This window comes from Equus quagga, chromosome 8 (genome assembly GCF_021613505.1).
Source record: "Equus quagga isolate Etosha38 chromosome 8, UCLA_HA_Equagga_1.0, whole genome shotgun sequence".
NCBI classification, from domain to species: domain Eukaryota; kingdom Metazoa; phylum Chordata; class Mammalia; order Perissodactyla; family Equidae; genus Equus; species Equus quagga.
This window is the reverse complement of record NC_060274.1, coordinates 70296063-70317064: the sequence shown is the minus strand read 5'-3', so window position 1 is coordinate 70317064 and position 21002 is coordinate 70296063. Positions and strand designations below refer to the sequence as shown.

Sequence of the window (21002 nt, the reverse complement as noted above, 5' to 3'; positions counted from 1 at the left end):
CTCCTTTGACAGACGAGGAAACTGCAGGAAAGAGTCTAAGGGCTTGCTTAAGGTTATACAGCTAATAAGCAGGAGTCCAGGATGAAAACCCAGTGAATTTGGCCTCTGAGGCCAGAATCTTAGTCTCTACAGTATGTTTACTCTAAATCAGTGGTTCTTTTTTGTTTTTTTTTTTTTTTTTGAGGAAGCTTAGCCCTGAGCTAATATCTGCCACAAATCCTCCTCTTTTTGCTGAGGAAGAGTGGCCCTGAGCTAACATCTGTGCCCACCCTCCTCTATTTTATATGTGGGACACCTGCCACAGCTTGGTTTGATAAGTGGTGCATAGGTCCACGCCTGGGATCCGAACCAGTGAACCCCAGGCCACTGAAGAGGAGCATGTGAACTTAACCACTGTGCCACCAGGTTTGCTTCAATCTGTGGTTCTTAAAGTCTAGTCCCCAGATCACATGCATGAGTATCATTTGGGAACTTGTTAGAAATGCTAATTCTCAGGCCCTACTCAGAGCCTACTGAGTCAGAAACTCTGGAGGTGGGATACAGCAATCTGTTTTAATGAGCCCTCCCGGTGATCCCAGTGTCATTTAAATTTCAGAACCTCTGCTTTAGAGAATAGTGAGGAAATTGCCAGTATAGATTCTAAAATTTCTTTTATCTGGTTGCAAATCATTCAGTTTTCTTTAGGTGATTTTATGACTAAGATTATTATAGAAGCTTTAACATGGTACAGTGCACATGTTAGAACACTTGGGAATACTGGTAGAGCTACAGAAATTCCTTAGAAAACTTAGTGTATGTTTGAAATGCGAAAACAAAATCCATGAATGATTTTAAGATGATTTAAAGAAAAAAAAACATTTTATTTTTCTTCTGTGAAACTATATATTGAAAAAACTGTAGTAGACCATAATGGGGAAGTAATATTTTTAAAAGTGGGCATAGGCATAGACTTAGCAAGTTTTTACATTAATTAGTAAAACATCAGAACAACTAAGGGTCTCTGAAAATGCAAACAAATTTGAAAGTTAGGTATCATAATAGAGAAAACTTAGCTCATAAAGCCCCATCTTCTCTAATTTCCATAAATTACCATTTCCATTGTCTTTCACCTCTATGAAAATATGCACCTCTAGGGAAACTGGAGAACAATATTTGGCATAATATTGAAAGATCATTATTAGTATAACTTGAGTTATGTACTTGAAGCCTGAAATGCTTTGTGCTCAGCAAATGTTGTACGGCAACTTTTATTATCATTTTCCTGAGTTATAACATTTAAATATTTTTTTCATTGGTCTTTTATATATAGAATGGTCTCATAGCACAGTGCCATAAGAAGAATTCCATTAATGAGTCAGTCCCCTCAAATTGAAGCATGGAATCTGGGTATCATTTTCCAGTGTCAAGGAGCCCCTGAACTGAGGAATCTGTGACACGGAACAGAGTCCTGGATAAAAATTGCAAAGTTGTAATGAAATACTTTGATTTCCCACTGTCATTTTTCTCATTTCGTCCCTTGCTGGCTCTCATACTGAGATTCATCTCATCCGAGTCACATACACAGAGAGCTTCCAGAGTGCACATCCTTATTGAAATTGACCTCTTCTCTTTACTCCATGGAATCAGGGGTCAAGTAACTAACACAAAGCTAAGCCGTGCTATTACCAGATGCCTCTTTCTGATAACGACATATCAACATTTGCTGTCACTATTGCTGTGAATGGTCCATTCATAACCTCAATGATGAGAAATTTGTATTATCTCTTTTAATCCTGAAATTACTTATGTGAAAGTTATTGGTAGTTTCTCTGTCTATCCCTTCAGCAAAATCCAGGAAGCTTGCCTTGTAAAAGGGAAAGAGTTCTTAAACAATAGGATTTTGCAATTCTTATTCTTTTAGAATATATGTGTATGTATGTGGGGAGAAAGCTTTGAAGTTTTAAAAGATTTACCATTTAAGTAGTGTCACACAGAAGAGGTATAAGATGTCATATTTGACTCGGGAAAACCTTCCCTCTAGTAACTTAACTCCAATGGCTAAAGCTAAAGCTATTGATAAATTAAATATAAATATTCTAGTGTTGAGATGAGTGAGAATTGTGTCTACTGAAGAAGAAGCCAGAAGAAATAGAACAAATATAGATGTTCTCAAACTCATTTTTGAAATTTGAATTAGCTGTGATTAAACCCAAGAACTATAAACATATGAACATGTGGACCTCTCAGTGTGCCTACATAACTGACTCTCAAGATTTACTTATTTGCTGAGTACTGTACATATAGTCCTGTTGAGTAAAAGACCTCCTCAACATATATTACAAGTCTTCTTTGACATAAAATTAGCTAGAATATAGAGGGAAGATAAGTCAAACTCCTATTTGTGGATTTCAAGCTCCCAGTGATATGAAAAATCTTCATGGAACCTATGGGTATCCCTTGCCTTACCTGAGTCCTGAAAAAACAAGGCCTTACGGAAGCATACAGATTCATGATAATAATGGTGCCTACTACCCCAAGATGCTTTCAGAGAAACTTCTCTGCTTATAGCCCAGCTGACAGGACAGGGACAGCCCTAAGCAGACCAGTGGCTTCACCTTCCAGATTGAACCTGGTTGGTTCAGACTTGGACCCCTGATCCAAGTATAGCCAGTACCTCGTCTTAGCAGGGCTCCTAGTACATGGCCGCACAATAAGGACAAATGTGTTATAAGATTCACTCTAGAAAAATTTGAATTGAGAGAAATATAGCCAAGTCACAAATCAATAAGAATTAAAGCATAACAGATAACTAGAGAGAAGTCACGAGGTAGATTAAGGCCCAGAATGGTAAAGTAAGTAGTATTTATGATGGAGTGGGAGTTACATATAAGCAGAAGCTCTAATGTGAAAAATATAGTAGAGAAAAGATACAGATCAAAGGCAGAAAATGAATCTTTATAGGAAGAGAAGGAAAATAGATGTGCAGAGAGAGGTTGTTTCAATATTGGATGGCACTAGAGAAGGTTCCAACAATTGTGGCTATTAAGCTCTGTAGAGTTGCCTTTGACTCAGCCAGTCTCAGCTTCTATTTCTGGATTTCAGTGATAGTGTTTCTTCTTTTTCATTCCATATGTCTCCTGTTACATTAGGTGACCAAAATGTGAATCCATTCCTGCCAACCAAAACAGTCTAAATAAAAGACTGAGTTATAACTTGAATGTTTTGTAAAGGCAAAAAATGTTTTTTAAATGCCTTTAAAAATTTCTCCTAAGAAAGACTTCATATTGACATGAATATATTTTTAAGGCTCCAATTAGTAACATTAACATGCTGTAATGTGGTGTGCCACAAGCTCTGGTCCCGAAACAAGTTATATTAGAATTACCTGGGGATGCTTATGATATAGATTCTCGGGCTCCATCCCCAGAGACTACATTCAGCATGTCTAGGATAAGCCTGGGAATCTACAATTTAAAGATATTTTCCAGGTGACTCTGATACCCAATTACATTTAGAAAAAGAAAAATATGAAATTTAGATTTAGAAGGTGAGATTCAGGTCTGGATAAGCAACCAATTGTTTGTCTCTCCAAGTTTAGATTTTCTCGTCTTCAATCTAGACAATAATATCTTCTATCAGGGTTGTGAGGATTGGTGAGATAATATACACAAAAAAGTAAAGCAATTCTGGAATAGAAAAATAATTACCTGATTATTGAAAATCCTTTTAAAGGCATTGATGCCTCTTTATACAGACTTGATGAAATCTTAGAATGCCTGCCATGCCACAGCACCGTTCCAAGGAATTCCCAGCCCATACTATCATTACAAAAGGTTCCCATGCCAACAGGCCCATGCCACAGGTTCCCATGCCTACAGCACCATGCCGAGGGATTTGCATGCCAAAATCTTTCAAGACTTTAGCATCAATTTGGTTATTCATGTATAAATAGTAAAATAATAAAAGATTCTCTTTTTTCTTTAATTGTACGTGTTTATTTCATTTTTTGTTTGTTTTATTTTTTGTTTGGGGGAACTTTTTTTCTTCAATAATATAAACATTATTTTGAACTCTATAGTTTTCTTTGTTGATGGAGATACAGGTTAATAATAGAGGAACGGTTAAAAAACAAAGGTATATCGTAAAATGAAATATTACAAAGCCATTAAAAATGCAAAATTTCTCATGTGTAATTTAAATGAAAATGTAGTTATAAAGTATAAAATATATATACAGCATGATCCCCATAATGTAGTAAATTACATCCACACACATATAGATACTTACATATGCATATATATTTCAAATTCTGGAAGAATGTATATGAAAATTTTACCTGTGATTATATTATGTTCCCTTCTTATATTTCTGTATCTTCCCAAGTTTATTATTTTATAATTGAAAAAACAAGTATTAAAATTACATTTAAAATTAAAAAAAAAATAAACATAGTAGAGGATATAAGTGACCCATTGATATCAGACCTCAGTATGGAAATCTCTGCCATGACGATCTGTGTAACTTAGGCACTAGCGCAAGTGGGATTTTCAGCTCAGCCTTGGAGACCAGGGGTGGTGGAGCTCCCCTAGGATGATGCAAAAGCTTATAGATCTGTTCTATAATCTAAAGAGTAAGTTCCAGGCACATAATCATCCAGAACTCAGGACATAAATATAGTGAATACCAGTTTTTCCCAGCAGAGAGTTTAGCCCCACTTGACCTATAGCAAGTGGGACTGGCACAGCAATTTCCCAACCTTGTGGGTCAAGCGATGCTAAAATGTAATTTAGGGCACCCATGTTTAGATCACTTCAGATTATTAGCAAACCAAATATGAGATGAAATAGAAAATAAATAACTTGAACAAGTGATAGACTAATTCAGAGATTTGTGAAATATTTTTTAATTGACCTTCTAGAGCCATAATAGGGAAAGGTCACAGGACAGCGTAGGTCATAAGCTGAACTTCATTTCTTGTCATGGGCTTCAGGATCTAAAGTTACTGTAAAGAATAATGGAAATAAAACCAAACAGAGAGGGTACTGGCTTCCGAGACAGAAGAGCCAGGTTTGAGTTTGAATTACACCACTGAGTGTAGTTGAGTGACCTTACGCATGTGCAATGACCTCTCCAAACTTTACTTTTTCGAGTGTACAACCGAGATAATTTCACTGCCAACTTTACAAAGTGTTCTGAGAATGAAATAAACAATTGTGTGTGAAAATATTTTGTAAAGTAAAAAAATTTACACATACATGTGCATATATGCACACACACATCTACTTTTTTCTCATTCTGGTGACATATAATTCACTTTAATTAACATTTATTTACAATTAAAATAATACATCCTTTTTGTTTGTTTGCTTAAGAGTTAATGAGGATTCCACAGATTCAAATAGATACCCTGGGATGTAAGATATTGCAAAAAATATTTTCCTTCCCCAAAGCAAGACTATTCAAGATCTTTAAAGAGCAGAATGCATTCAATAAAGAGAACAGATTAGCGGTGATCAGACGGGAAGGGGTTTGCAGGGTAGGTGAGGGGGGTCAAGGGGCACATATATACAGTGACAGATAAAAATTAGACTAATGGTGGTGAGCATGATGTAGTCTACACAGAAATGGATAAACAATAATGCACAACTGAAAGGACACAGCGTTACAAATCATTATGACTTCAATAAAATAATTGGAAAAAAAAGAGCAGAATCCGTTCAAATCTAGCAACAGATTTCAAAACTTTTACTTCACATCTCCAAGTCATTTGCTGCTGCCGTACCCTAGACAAGATTCCCAGTTGGAGGGAATTAAGACACCAGTTAAGAGGTTAAGACACCAGTTGAACGTTTTCCTGCTGGGACTTCATGGTCAGCAACCTCGCTCACATTCTCTTTGAGCATAAGTTTAACACTTTGGGGGCTGAAAAATATCTCTTCATCTTGTGAAAAATGGAGACCCTGGATTGTGGGTGTATATGCACATGCATGCCAGCTCTATTTGCACCTTATCATTTACCAACTTGAACAAGTAACTGAAATCAAAAGCAAAATAAGACATTAACCCGCATATCTGGATACACTGCCTTGACATACACATTCAACATATAATTTGCGTTCTAACAATAATTGCACTAATGACTCTCTTTGAGAAATAGTTATGTGTAACGAAATAGCCAAATTATTACATTGTTCAAAGTCTTAGACTAAATCAATCTGATTTTGCTCATCTAAACCAGAAGATTCTCAAGGACCTGGGAAGACAGACAACAGAACTACGTTGGTTAGCCAAATGATGTCTTAATATTTTTTCTGATTTCTAACACAACTGGTACTCTAATGCAAGTACTAGACATATAAATAGATTACTATTATACTATTTTTGAGTACATAAACACTAGAAAGAAAGATATCCAACATCAAAATAGTGCTTCACACGTCCAGGGGGTGGTAGATGGGCAGGAAATTGCCAAAGACAGAGCACACGAAACGCATATAAAGTAAACAAAACAAAACACAAGTCCATTAAATCCATGTCATGAAAAAACGAAAGATCTTACATTGGTCCTCCTCTTCATTAACTCTTTTTGAGGCAGAGAAGTCTCCTGAATGGTTGTTGGAACTTAGAATGATACAAGATTATAATAACCGAATGGCCAGAGGGATATGCTGCCATTATGAACTTCAACACAAAGAAGTTCTGACTTCTGTAAGGAACACTGAATGTTATATTTGTCATGAAGGCAGCAAAATAAGAAATAAAGAAGCAAAAGAATGTTATTACTGTTCTTAATGCATTTATATGGGCTGCTGTGCTGGCGTTGCTGAAACCATGAGGTCCTTTTTGCATCCGACGAGTGTGCTTATAGAGAGAAATGAATAACACAAAAGTGCACATCACAAATATGGCCAGAGGAAATATCAATGCCAAGTTGACAAGAAGCACTTCACTAATTTGCTTTATCTTGAGTTCCGTTCTCTTTAGCGTGGTATTCCTGAGGATATCACCCACGTGTAGAGGGTAATCTACCTCCGTACACAGAGCTGCAATGCTCACGGAGGCCAGCAGGCTTCCCAGAAGCAGCCAAGGCATTAACTTTGAGATTCTGAATTTCAGCCAAAGAAAATAGGACTGGGTGAAGCCTGCTATCTTGAGGCAGTAAAATACAGACAAGCAGGTGGCAAACCAGAGACTGACAGAGCTAAAAAACATCCAAAGGAAGATCATCACTGGACCATAAATTTTTACAGCATATAAGAGTGGGAAGAAGATAGAGAAGAAACTCTGTACCATTAACACTATCTGCAGACCAAATCTAGACGTCCCTATACATACAAAAAGGAGTTGCATTGGTGTTAGCTTTCTGCTTTTGATCAATTCATGACAGTTGATGATTATAAGAAATCCATTTACTGTAATCCCTGTGATAAATTCTGCTGACATGATGAGAACATGAAGAATAGCTGATAAAGGGGAGACCATGTTTCCTACCACAAATCTTAGCTTTTCCTTCTGGATGGTGTTACCTCCTTCCGACGATCTCGTGGCTAGAACATAACAGCACTGAGAAATCTGATCTCTGCCAACTCCTAGATCATAAGTAGAATCTTACACTAGACTTTTCCTCCAAGGAAGAATATCAGAGGGATTATTTTCCGAATCTGGTGCGCTTTAAATGAAACTGTGGGAATGCAAATCCAAAGATTTGAATAATGGCTAGGACTTCCAATTACATCCTAGGAAAAACTTCCATACTGGCATTATTCAGTTCTCATTCTTACTCAATTTTGCAAAAAATACGATTATAAATATGTTTTATTTAGGATACTACTACTTCCTTTTTGTCTTTTGTTTTTTCCTAATGACAAATGCCACATCCTTGGGACAGACAACTATTTCTTATTATTGCTACAAGTATCCAACCCAAGATGTGGCTTTTTCCTCAGCACATTTTTTTTGCTAAAAATAAATCTAAGACATTTTAATAAGTTTTCCCCTTCCCTTCTCCCCTGCTATTCCCACCAAAGACAATTTCTTCTCCAGACTTGAAAATCATTTCCTGGGATCTAACTGTATATAAGAATCCTTCATTTCACTAAATGATCTCTCATATTTTCAAAGCCTTCTTGGTAGAATTCTGACCTGAATTTCAGCAAACCACAGTGACACTGCAGGGATAAAAGTAGTGCATAATTAATCCACATGCTGACACCGTCTGATGCTCATGCTGAAGAGCATTATTTCAAAAGGTAGAAGGCACAAAAATTTCTTACCACCAGCAGAGGGCAGAGCCATCTATGAGTTAAAATGAACTTCCTCCACTTCATTGCAAAGAGATGTTCACACACCCCTGCTAAACTTTAGTTACATCACATGTAAAACGTAAATAAATCATTTCTACTTTATAAATAAGATAGGGTGCTCAAAGTGCTTAGCTCAGTGGTTAGGTCATACTAAGAGATCAACAAATGTTCACTAAGTTAATCTTATTAAGGGTCTGTCCTTATCCTGTGTATACCCCAACAAGAAAATAATGATTCTATTAAGAAATATTTTCAACAAGACATTGAGATATTTTCAATAAGAAATAATATTGTAAGTGTAATGAAAATAGAAAAAGCAAAGAACTAGATTTGCCACCCACTGTCCACACCATTCATGGTTTTTGAAACCTCCCAGTGTCATCCAGAGAACGTACATCCTCTAGCACATTAAAGCAAATGTCAGTGCTACCTATGTAACATTCCCTGGCCAGCTTTGTCACCCTCCCCACCCATCTTCTACACATCACAGCTATCCAAAATGCAGCAAGATTTATCCCACCTGTATCTCTTCTAAAATGCTGGTTTTATGACCCATACATCAATTTTACCTTTGGTTCCTGGACTTGCTTTCTTCCTTGTCAACTTTGCCAAGTGAATGGTGTTTACCTTGCCCTGTGGCCTCCAGGATGTGATTCCCAATTGTAGGTACAAATGAAGAAGCTTCATCTCAATTCCATACTCTAGGCCAGTGTCATGACCCTGGAGTGTGGGGAAAGAAAATGGGATTTGGATAGTTTACAGCTTAGTGTCCTGAGTCACCTCTCTGGGACTGGGTTACACTTATTGAATAATTGCATTTAAAAGGATCTGATAACTAAGTTTCTAAATACTGTGAATCTCTACAGAATCTGGCTCTTAGTTAAAATAAAAATTCAAGCAATCCTAGTCTTCCGTTTTCCAAAACTTCTGTTTTAATTAATATTTTGTTATGATTGTGTTTCACTGAATAAGCTTGTCGAATTAAAGATGCTAAGAAATGATGGGCAGCAATTTGGCTTATATATAATCAGCCAGATGATATTTACATGCCAAATTATTAATTGTGTAATGTTAGACTAAAAATCTTGGAATGTATACTGACTATTGGAGTAGTTCTTTTATTATGCTAGATGTTCACTGCTTTTTGCCTATACTCTTGCAAGGTATGATGGAAAAGATATATGAATATGCCCAAAATATATCCGATTCTAGTGCACCAATGGGGATCTCCTTATATTTCAAAAACATTCACTATGATAACCAGTATTTGGGGAGACAACAATCATATTATCTTCTTCATTTCCCATTTTCCCTTTTCTGTGGTCCTTTCTCTTAGTTTTCCACGGTAAACTAGGGTAATAAATGATGGACCAATATATGCAAACTCTTGTTAGTCACACAAATTAACAAATTGATTGCCGTCATGATTAATTTCTCTGACAATTATATTTTATTAAAAGCACTTCTTTTTTGAAAATTGCGTATTTATAACAGCTACCTCAGAATGCACATATGCTATGGATACATAAACCTTAAGAAAATGTGAACTCATACAAAACATTTTATAAGCAACTATTTTGAATCTCATTTCTTAGATAAATACATAATTTATGAGCTGGAATCTATCCCCAGTGAGTGTCCAAGTGCTTTAAAATTTTTGCTGAGTTAGTCTCAAGCCACCTTGGGTTTGTCACATTCATCCAGGTGCAGCTGGCAGCATAGTCAGTGGGTTATATGATTCTGCTGTGAGATTTGAATTTATTCAGAACTTATTTCATTCTGAAATCCTGGATTCCAGCTCTCATTTGCTTCTCTAAATGCATCACTTTGTTGAAAAGAAAGCTTGACTTTTCCAAGAACTATGCTAAAGTTATAATTGACGTTCAGCCACAATTTAGCTGAGTTGTATTTGCATTTGTGATTTTCCTGTTGTATGTGGACTACTTTGCATTTGCCCTTGTTGAATATCATTTTGGAAAGAGAATTTTAGTGAACAGCTTTCTCAGATCTGGGAAAAGTTAATGGTGAGTAAGACAGTCTTGAAGTTAATAATTCATAAGTTTGTTTAGAGATCTGGGAACGGCAGTGGCCCAATGGAGAGAGATGATTTTCAAATAAAGCAATGCTTGAATGTTTTTCTAAAAAAAAATAGATTTCTTTTTAAAGAGAAATAATAATATCTACCAAGAAACATTGGATATTTATAACTCGTTAAACGAATTTCAGTTTAGTCGTCTTCCAATCAGTATATATTTATCTATAAGCTGACATGAACCTTGAGAACTGGCATACCTCCAGCGAAGTTTTTCATTTGTTGGGTTTTTCTTGCTTTTGTTTTCAACAATGTAGTCAGAGTCACCTGATTTTAAGGTGATGTTGATAAATTGCTTCGAAAATTGGGATGAACTTTAAATATTGATATTATGACTACGTGTTTCCTATGCACAGAGATCAGCTTATTCAGTTCTCATTGGTTATAATGGCACAAAAGTCTGAATTTTTAAAATAAGCACATTGAATTGCTACTACTTTCCAGTAGACTAGGTGCTTTATAGATTACTAGGAAAATTGAAGCTGTTTTCATTCTTTCAGTTGAAAATATTTCTGTTTGCAATTTTCCACTGCCCTTGCTTTGATATTGATGTTTGCGGAAAGAATTGGCTTTGAAGGCTGAATCCTTTATGGATCCGAATTAGTCTGTTGGATTGGTTTATTCCTGTGAAAAATGTTCAAAATATTTTTTGGCCTTCTGTAAAGAAGTGACTCAAAATTTCACTTGCAATCTATCTTGTTGTCATCATGTGGTCATAGGAGGTGAAAGGAGCAGTCCATGCGGCTTTAAAAGATAACATATTCAAACATTGGCAGCGTTTGGGCCACTGTCTCCTTGATGAGACCAGACTCCAATTACTGGAGAGACTGTGTTTTAAAGTCCATTCAATATGTTTTCATGTCTTTTTATGTTCAGTGTAGTTTTCTTTTTAGTGGTGGGTTGATTTCGGTATTCCAATAGGTTATGTGGATTTTGAGCTTGGAGACAAATCTTTAAACTTGGTCTCTGAGTTCCCTCCCCGAGGTTGTAGAATAATATTAAGTATCAGGTGGATGAAGGGGAATTCAAATAAGATAAGCATCCGGCTCATAATCCAAGCAGCCAAAATTATTTCCATGTGTGTTATATTGCACCCATAGGGTTATTCTCTGAAATAGCAATTTGCCATAATATTATGCAATATTTATTTTCTCCTTAAAATACATTCTAGGCTTTTTTCTACATACTTACTGTCACTTAACTCTTACTGAAAAACTGAAATTCTCTCATTTTAGTGAAATTCAAAGACTGAAGTTTCATGATAGTGTAAATAAGGATTTGAATACGTACAGTGGTCTGCTTCCTTCTGGAGCCCACATTGTTGACCAAACCACTATGGTATATTCAGATTGGAATACTTTGCTTCACCAAAATCATTAGAAAACACATGTAAAATCAACTGGAGAATCACAGTTCAACAGCCATAATCCTTTCCTTCCCTATATACATTAACAGGAAAAAATTTAATATAATCTTTTGTTTCGGAGCACATCAGTGAAATGATGAAGCCACAGAATAGTGACCCTGTATTATTAGCATACCTGACTGCATCTGTATGCTACGGGACTAAGGCTGCAAACAGCAAATAAAGCCTAATAGTAAATATTCAATAGATATTATTATTGAATTTTCTGTGGGAAATGAGACACAACTCAGTTCACTGGAAAGTTATAGAACTTTTAGGATTCATAAAAATCTTATTGGTAGAAGAAAGGAATCAGATTCTGCCACAATCATCCCCATATTATAGAAACAGATATTTTGGAATCCTAAAGAGTAAGTGACTTATTCAAGGTCAAATGAATAAAACTGACAGACTTGTGTAGGTCACTTCAGTTTTCTGGGCTTATGTTTCCTCATAGGCAAAACAAGTGTAGGGAAAAAACAGACGAATATCTACAATTTTGATCTTGTCAACATTTTCAGACTCATCTTCTGCCAAAACCTTGATGTGGTTGAGCTGCCTTTGCATGAGTTATGTCCCATCTAGGACAGATAAAGAACTGGATTCCACGATCCGTTGATTAAGGTATTGGAGTAGTGTCCTGCTTATAAGCCAGCTCTTCTCAACTTTCCCCATCTCAGCTGATACCATAATGTTTATTGTAATTCTACTTTGAAGGGCTTCCTATGTGCAAATTATAATTTGTATCTCAGACAATCAGTGAATGAGGGCATAGAGTAGAGCTTGGTTTCTCAAAGAGGCTGTGTAATTAAGGACTTCATTATCTCCTTACCACGTCACTAAAATTCAACTTTCATTATTCCATGGGATGGTTTAAACCAACAGGAAATTAAGGATGCAATACTTCTGAAAATTGTATAAAGATGCAAAATGTAAATTAGTTGCTATGAACCAGCTGAATATGACAGATATGTATCTAAGATGATAAAACTGAGGCAAATTTAGGGGAGGGACATTTTGTTTCATTGCAATTGAATAAATGTTAAATAACATAATAGAAGTAGACAAAAAGGAGAAGGGCTTAGCCCAAGAGTCAGAGAGAAGTATTTAGAATGGTGTACTAATGGACCAAACATGCATTCTATTGCATCTCCATCCTGAAATGGACTGTAGCCCACCTTCAGATATATAACATATCTTAGTAACATGTGTGCAGTCAGGGAGAGTAGCTGCAGCAGAAAATAAGGTAATAGCATAAATATACTCCCTCAAATTCAGACTTTATAAAATAGTTTATAGGAGAATAAGTAAATGGAGTATAATTGGAAGATACATTTTCTTCAAAAATACTGAGTGTGAAAAGCTCATTTAACTTCTTAAAAGTTTCTGGTATTTATAGAAGAAAGAGTTATCTCTAAAGTAGGACAGACAACTGTAGACTTGAGATGTTAGGTAACTTACCCAGATTTAACCAGACAATCCATGACGAAAGTAGAAACAAGTTTTGATCTCTGTATATGGAAATTGATATTCTTCAGGTACACTAAGTCACGTTTTCTCCATAGTTGAGCCATTTTATATTTTGAAATATAAAAAAAATACAACTCCAAATCATGGTTCAAAACACACATAATAACATAAAAAAAGTCATGAAAGGCTGCTATTATTTAGCCCATTTTGAAGACCAAATTGTTTCAATACATTTGAATAAACATACAGTCTTTAGATATATTGACAGTAATTTATCTATCCCTTCTTCAGTGGTTTTTTTTCAATCCATTTTTTCAATATCTGTTCCGTATATGAAGTAGCCATATTCCAACATAAGACCCTGCTATGCTTTATATTTCTGGAGGTGATCTGGACTCAAAATGAAAAGAAATAAAAGAAAAAGCAATTTGTTGGAGAATGATATATTTGTTACTCTTTTCCTGATCTTTCCAAAAATAAATTGTCAAAAGGAAAGATTTGTAGCAGCTAGAAACCAATCAGCAAAGAGTTAAAATGCCAACGCCATACATTTATCTTGTTTAGCTTTAGAACAATAGTTTGGGGTGTCCATAATATAAGATCAATTTCTGTCTATTGGGTTTTTTCCCCCATGTCCTTTGTTTTTGAGAGATTTCAAAAGCTTAATCAAATGATATTTTTCCTTGTCTGAGATCTAGCTGGTGTTACCTTGAGACAACATTTGTAAAAGATAAAAAGCTCCGTGTCCAATTTTGGTGATACAGATATTTCAGAACAACTCCTGATGAATTGAAGTGGCGATATAGGAACCTTTCAGAAGGTCATATGTAGCAATTATCCACAAGTGGAGAAAAAGTAATACAATCCTTCCTTGATTTACATATGGATGTGGTCAGGTGGGCCTTCTGTGCTAACTCAGATAAAAAAACATTGTGTTCACAGCAGTGTGTGTAAATTGAGCTTTTTCTCAAAAGGTATCCACATATAAAAATGCCAACACTTCTAGGAGACATATTTCTCCTGAACCTGAAATATCAAGTTAGTATATTTATGACTGTGACATCTAAAAACTAGTGAATAAAGCAGAAATTTTTCCTTTTCCAAGATTACATGCATAGTACATTTGTGTGTGTGTGTGTGTGTGTGTGTTCAGCAATACTTATCTAGTACCATCCTGCTGATTCTGCCCCTTGGAAACGTAATATGGATTCCAGAAAATAGGTTAACTCTGGTTGATTTTAAATTTTGAAGACTGGGTTTCTGGAATTGAATTTTTCATTTGGGTTAGATGTGGATTCCTCCTTTTAAATGTATATATTCTAATTCTCTAACATTTTGTGATCACTAGTAATAAGTAGAGGAAAATGGGGGAAATTCTTGAGAGACGTTCCTTTATGTATTTATTCTAGAGCAGTTCTGTCTCCAAGTGAAGAAGAGCAAATGTCCATTCACTGTAAACCTTGCAAATTAGCGTACCCATGACTGTTGTATCGAATCATTCCACAGTTATCAGTGATCAGTCGAATAAATATGACTAAAATTACGAAGTGACTCTATTCTTTCCAGGAAGTTGAAGAATATATGTTAAAAAGGTAACTCAATATAATCATGGATTCTATTACATGGATTCCTCTACAAAAGTGAAAGTAAAGTCTGTGGCTAATGTCTCTTTCTTTACCATTTTTATTAATAATATGGTCATTGGTATTTTAAATTTCATCCCTGTGTTCACATCATAGCTTTGCAAAGGTCTGCATCCAATCATCACATTTTGGATAAAGGTTAACACCACATTAGCTTGGAAAATAAGCATCTAAACCAGGTTATGTCCTCTCTGCAGATTAGCAGGCATCAGCACGTGAACTGGCATCAGCATGTCCTGCTGCTGTCTTGATTCCCTTCCACCCTGCTCCGTCTCCTCAGTGATCACTGGCATTGACAAATTACTTATGAATAACTCTTCTCAGTATTTTGGCATTGGTTAAGAGAATACTTTTTATTTTTCTAGCTGACGTATCCCAAATGAAAACTAAAATTTTCAGTCAAAGCTAGTCATGGTTTTAAAAATGTAAGCACTGTAATTGTTAAGTATTTTTTGTCAAATATAAATTAGTGATTAGTCTAGGCCTAGAATAACAACTGCATAAACTTTTAATAATTTTACATTGTTTTTCTTTTAAAAAGAATGAAGTTGTTATAATCATTCTATATATACTCACTGTAAAAGAGGTTCCATGTGCATGTGTAGCACATTAATTGACAACTTAACTCATTGATGCAGCAGTTTATTTCTCTTCCTATTACATTGTGAGCATTTTCTCATATTGTAAAATAGTCTTCCAAAATATTATCTCTAATAGGTAAATAAAATTTCATAATACACTCATCAATAATTAATTATTCTGAATTTGTTAGATGTTTAAGTTGTTGCCAATTTTTGGCAATATAAGTAATATTAAATAAAACATCTTTGCACACAGATGTTTGATTTCATTTCTGATTATCTCCTTAGATTGGGACATAAGAGTGGATCAACGTATATGACTGTTTTTAAGTTCATGTGATATTTTTGCCAAAAGTTTGACCTCTGATCCCAACGCCAATCCAAATAATGAGAACAGAGTCTTGGTGAAGAAGGAAAGGCTTTACTTTGCCAGGGAGAGGGAGCAAAGCAAGGGCCAGTGCCACAAAAATTACTAGCTTCCCATTAAGAAACAGGTAGGGGTTTTTATTTGGGGTTTTAGGTAGGGGAGGGGAGCCATGGCCTTCTTGGTCAGCATTTTCCCATCAGCCTGTGTCTGGGGCTGCTTCCAGCAGAGGAGACAAAGGATTTCTCAGATGAGCGTCCTTGGCTGTTTAGCTCCATGGTGGAAGGTAGACTGACGTCAGGAAGCCAAGGAGTTGGGCCTGGGAAGCTTCGGTTTCTTGATATTCTCTGGACATTAGTTTCTCTGTAAAAGAACTTCAAGGTCCTCTGATTAGCCACAACTTTAGTGGGAGGCCATCTGGACTTTAACAATTTGTAACTTATACTTGGTTATAAAGGGCGGGGAGTCAGAGGTTAAAGAAACAAGCATTTACATATGAGTGTAACTAAAGAACCAGGGAACTGGAAATGTGTGCTTTCAGTTTTAACCCATATATGCTGCATTCACTGTAGGGGAACCAATATCAGGACTGATATTAAGTAAGAGCCAGTAACAATATATTGCCATATTGTTTCCAGAGAAATTGTACCAGTTTACGTGCCATCAGCAGAATACCAGAGTTTCTACTTACATCTAGCAGCATTTTGTGTAATTTTTTAAAGGTGTTTTCTAATTTGACAGTGAAAATGGTATTTAATTTTTATTTGTATTTCTAGTATGTGTGGTTGAACTTTTTTAGATGTATATATTATCCACTTAAATTTTCTCTTCTGTGACTCATCTGTCTATATCCTCTGCCTGTTTTTCTGTTTTTTTTTTAAATTGAGGGATGTGGGAACTTCCTTTCATCTTTATGCTTTAAACAGTTTCTTAATTAGAAAGGCAAACTGACTTCTATGTGTGTAACTAAAAGTTATTATATATTTATTTAGTGGATGATGAACTTGCGTCATTTGTAAAAGCAATTTTAATAGGAACTCTTTAATTTAGATATTATTCTTTGCTTTTTAATCTGTTACAATACTTTTTAACACAATACCTTTTAATACACTGTCCCCATCGGCAAATGGAGCTCAGAGTACACTGGAAATCTCCTGGTGAGTTTGAGAGAGACACGTGAGATTGGTAACATATCCTGCCAAGAGTTTCAACTCCTTGAGCTTATTTGGGCTACGTTTATATTGAACATTATAAACTGATGATGTAAGCAGTGCTTCATCTAGTTCTCTCATGCTCATTTCAGTGATTGTTAATATCTCTGCTAAGAATAGGGATAGAGATGGTTGCTATATTTGTCATGGTCATCATTTCATAATATATATAAATATCGAATCACTATGTTGTACATGTGAAACTAATATAATATTGTATGTCAAGTATAATTTAATAAAAACAAACAAAAAAAAACAAAAACAAAGCAAATGAGAGGGAAAAAGAAAGTTGCTAAGAAAAAAGATCTTAAAAGTTCTCATCAGAAGTAAAAAAAGCAAATTTTGTAACTATGTGAGGTGATGGATGTTAACTAAACTTACTGTGCTAATCATTGCACAATACATATATTATACTGTACACCTTAAACTTATACATGTTAATTATATCACAATAAAATTGGGAAAAAAGAAGTAATGCTCTATATTCAAATACTTAAAATAAAAGAATAGGGATGAAAAAAGAGGGTGGAATTTCAAACAATTCATTTTACTTCTCTGTAATGTTGGTCCCTTGGGTGAGGAAAAATGTTCAAATTAGTATCGAAAGTAAAGTTTCTTGAATTACATATCTGTAGATTTCATTAAATTCCTCTCATACTGTGAGCGGGGAACCAGGCAAGGATAACATTACTGAGAGTCTGATCAATAACTAACACTGTCTGTCAAATGTTTTCCAGGCAAGGAGAAACTAAATATTCTGTTTTTCAGAAGCTGATGTCCCCTTTTCACACGTGTTGCCATCTCGCAGAGAAACTTGCACGCTTGCAGCAAAACCTCTGGAAAAGGCTCTAGCCCCAAGCGTCCAAAAATTACCTTGAACTGGTTGTGTAATGGTCTGCTTACCTGCCACACATGCACCCCGATTAAGCACAGTTGTTACACATTTGTGACAAATAAACCAGTTATCCTCTGCACTCTCGTGTATAGAGTCTCCACCAGCACTGACCTCAGAGAGACTCGCTTTGGGGAACTATCCTAGGTGTTCCCCATTGCTTGAGCAAGCAATAAACCTTCTCTTCACCTACTTCAGCCTTGGTTATGCTTTTCAGCTCCACACTCACCAAGAGGGGAACCCTTTGAGTTAGGTTACAATATTAAATCAATAATTTATTGTTGCTAGGTGAAAAGAGTGTATCTAGTCAAACCACATTTTTTGTGTATCAGCTTCTGTACTTCTCTCCAATTCAAAAAAATATACAACTTTGTACAAGATGCTTGTCAGTGTTTAGTGTGCTTTAGGGTGGGTGAGAGAATAGATTCTTCCTGTTGACCTGAAAAGCCTAGACTCTGGATCCCAAGGGAAGATGCTTTCTGGTGGCAGTAGTGGAGTGGATTCCCTTCCAAGGATTAATATGCTTTTCAGAAAACCATGCTGAAGGCCAGTCAGAATGAAGGTCAAATGAAAAATCTTGGGAGGGGCAGTGAAGTCATCAACATATATATGACAAGAAACTGAGTGAAATGAATCTCTTATACACACAATAAAACTCATGCCCCAAATCTGTTTTTTTTTTAATTTACAAATATCTTTTTTTTCTGTGGACTTTATTAACAAGAAGGTGAAAAAACTCTTTTCAGGCTGGTCTTTTCTTTCTTTCTTTTTTTTTTTTTTGAGGAAGGTTAGCTCTGAGCTAACATCTGCTGCCAATCCTCCTCTTTTTTGCTGAGGAAGACTGGCCCTGAGCTAACATCCATGCCCATCTTCCTCTAGTTTATACATGATACGCCTGCCACAGCATGGCCTGACAAGCTGTGCTTAGGTTTTATACCCGGGATCCGAACCAGCAAACCCTGGGCAGCTGAAGGGGAACATGTGAACTTAACCACTGTGCCACGAGGCTGTCCCCCTCAGGCTGGTCTTTTGAAACGTCTCACATTAGGAACTCGCTGAATTAAGCCATCTGAATATCCTCTAGTTGCTCTGGGCATTGGATTTATGAATAAGTTACAGAGAAAGTTATAAAACATTCTTAGTTATTTCAAGTGGTTTTAATCATTCTTCTCATATAGCAGAGTGCAGATAATTTCACAATATTAAAATCGTATTTGGTTCAACATGATAAAAGGAAAAGGGACATACTTTTTTCTCCTAATAAAACTGCTTTTAAATAGTTTCTTATTAGTTGAAGGGTATATGTATACTATGAAGGGCAAAATTACCATTCAAACAAACTTGAAAACTATCTTGAAATCACTGTTGTTAGTATTAAACATCTAAGGCTTTCTATTATCTCCCTGTGGATGTTTTAGTGGTTCACTCTTTCCTGGGATGAATTTTTTTAGCACTTATAATGTGGCCAATAACTTTTTAAAGGATCTAATTTTTTATCTCAAATAAATTAGGCTATATTCAGAAAATGAGTGACTGATGAACTAACTTATCTGAGAAGCACGGAAGGACCTGGTGGACCCAATATGCCATTCTGTCATTCATAAACCAAAGGATTTTGTCTACTTCGTACTTTCAGTTCTGGCTATTCTAATTTAATTTAAAAAACAGAAGTATCAATAAATATATTTTTTTATTTTCTTAAGAAACTATATATAACTATAACTATAACTACATATAACAACTCTGGATCCTATACCAAACTACTTGGAAACCAAATACAGCCCCATGGGGAAAAAACATGAGGAAGGTGTCTTATACATTCAGGAACAGCAAATAAAGCAAAACAAAATAATAATGAAGGGCACTGCTCTCTTCAATTAAGGAAATTAAAATACAACATAGGAATTTTTGGTTTTTAAAATGAATTTCTAAAAATAATATCTTAAAAGATGAAATCCTGCCTGTGTATATTGGTGGTTTCCCAAGTTAAATAGCAAGGGACACGAACAATTAATGTGCTGAAAAGACTATGAAAAGCAAATTATAATGGCTTCTTAGGAGGTGACAGACAGAGTGATGGAATGTTAAGATGAAAAAATGAAGATGGACTGCACATTTATGTAGGCTCTTCTTTCGCAAATGACAGGCACACCACACGGAAACAAAAAGCAGTGTTTACTTCTTATTTTTTAAGTAGCCTGTTATATTAAGTATAATGAAATGAGTGAACCACTTTGGGACTTCTTAATATTTACTTCAAACAGAAATTACAGTTCTTGTTACAGAATTATTTGGAACTGAAAGAAAAATATGTAGCCTTAGAGTTTAGTAATTTTCAGAAATACTAAGTGAAAGATTTCTGGGTATGTCATCATTTAAGTATTTTCTGTGATATGCGATTGGTTTGCAGTGCAGGAAGAGGGGAATCTGTCTTGAGTGAAACAAATAATAGTTATGCATAAAATTAACCTATCAATATGAAAATCCAGTTGGATATCGACACTCAAACATGGTTTCTTGAGGCGCCAATGACTTTCTTAGATTCCAGTTTTTTGCTTTCTTACATTCTGGATGACAGTGATGTCAACTGGGTATTGAGAACTTAGACTATTTTAAGAATCTGATGAACGCTATGAACCACCTTCCTTTAAAAGTATCCTCCCCTAAAAAAATTATGGATATAATTTCAAAAGTTTCACAGAATCTGAGGTTGATTCATAAATTATAGACCCAGATTAATATTGTTGTCCTAAGGAAAAGAAGATACATATATTGGGAAGTCATAATAGCTAAGTTTTATAACAACTGGATTTTAACATGTTGGAAATGGTGATAAAGAGATCTTGGTCATTTATCTATGAGATTTATCTTTATAAAAATTAAGATAAATAAAACTCAGTGAAAATTTGAGCCAAAATCAGTGGTGGATCTATCCACTTTGGTCAGAAGTGCATTTATTTATTTTCAAGTTTAGTTTTAATTTCAGATAAGTTTGTGAGACTACTCAATTTAGTGTTACTTGAATGAGATGTGGTTATAGCATTTTCTTTGGTATATTAAAA

General features: G+C 35.4%; 1 protein-coding gene across 1 annotated transcript; it reads right to left on the bottom strand.

Annotated features, from left to right (window-relative positions):
• Positions 1-6555: 6555 nt before the first annotated feature.
• LOC124243497 (taste receptor type 2 member 7-like) lies at positions 6556-7461 on the bottom strand. The gene has a single exon (XM_046669097.1). The coding sequence runs from the start codon at positions 7459-7461 to the stop codon at positions 6556-6558; it is 906 nt and encodes a 301-aa protein (XP_046525053.1).
• Between the last annotated feature and the right edge of the window lie 13541 nt (positions 7462-21002).

Coding starts and splice junctions, on each gene's coding strand:
- LOC124243497 (XM_046669097.1), bottom strand. CDS start 7,461: ATGGTCTCCCCTTTATCAGCTATTCTTCATGTTCTCATCATGTCAGCA.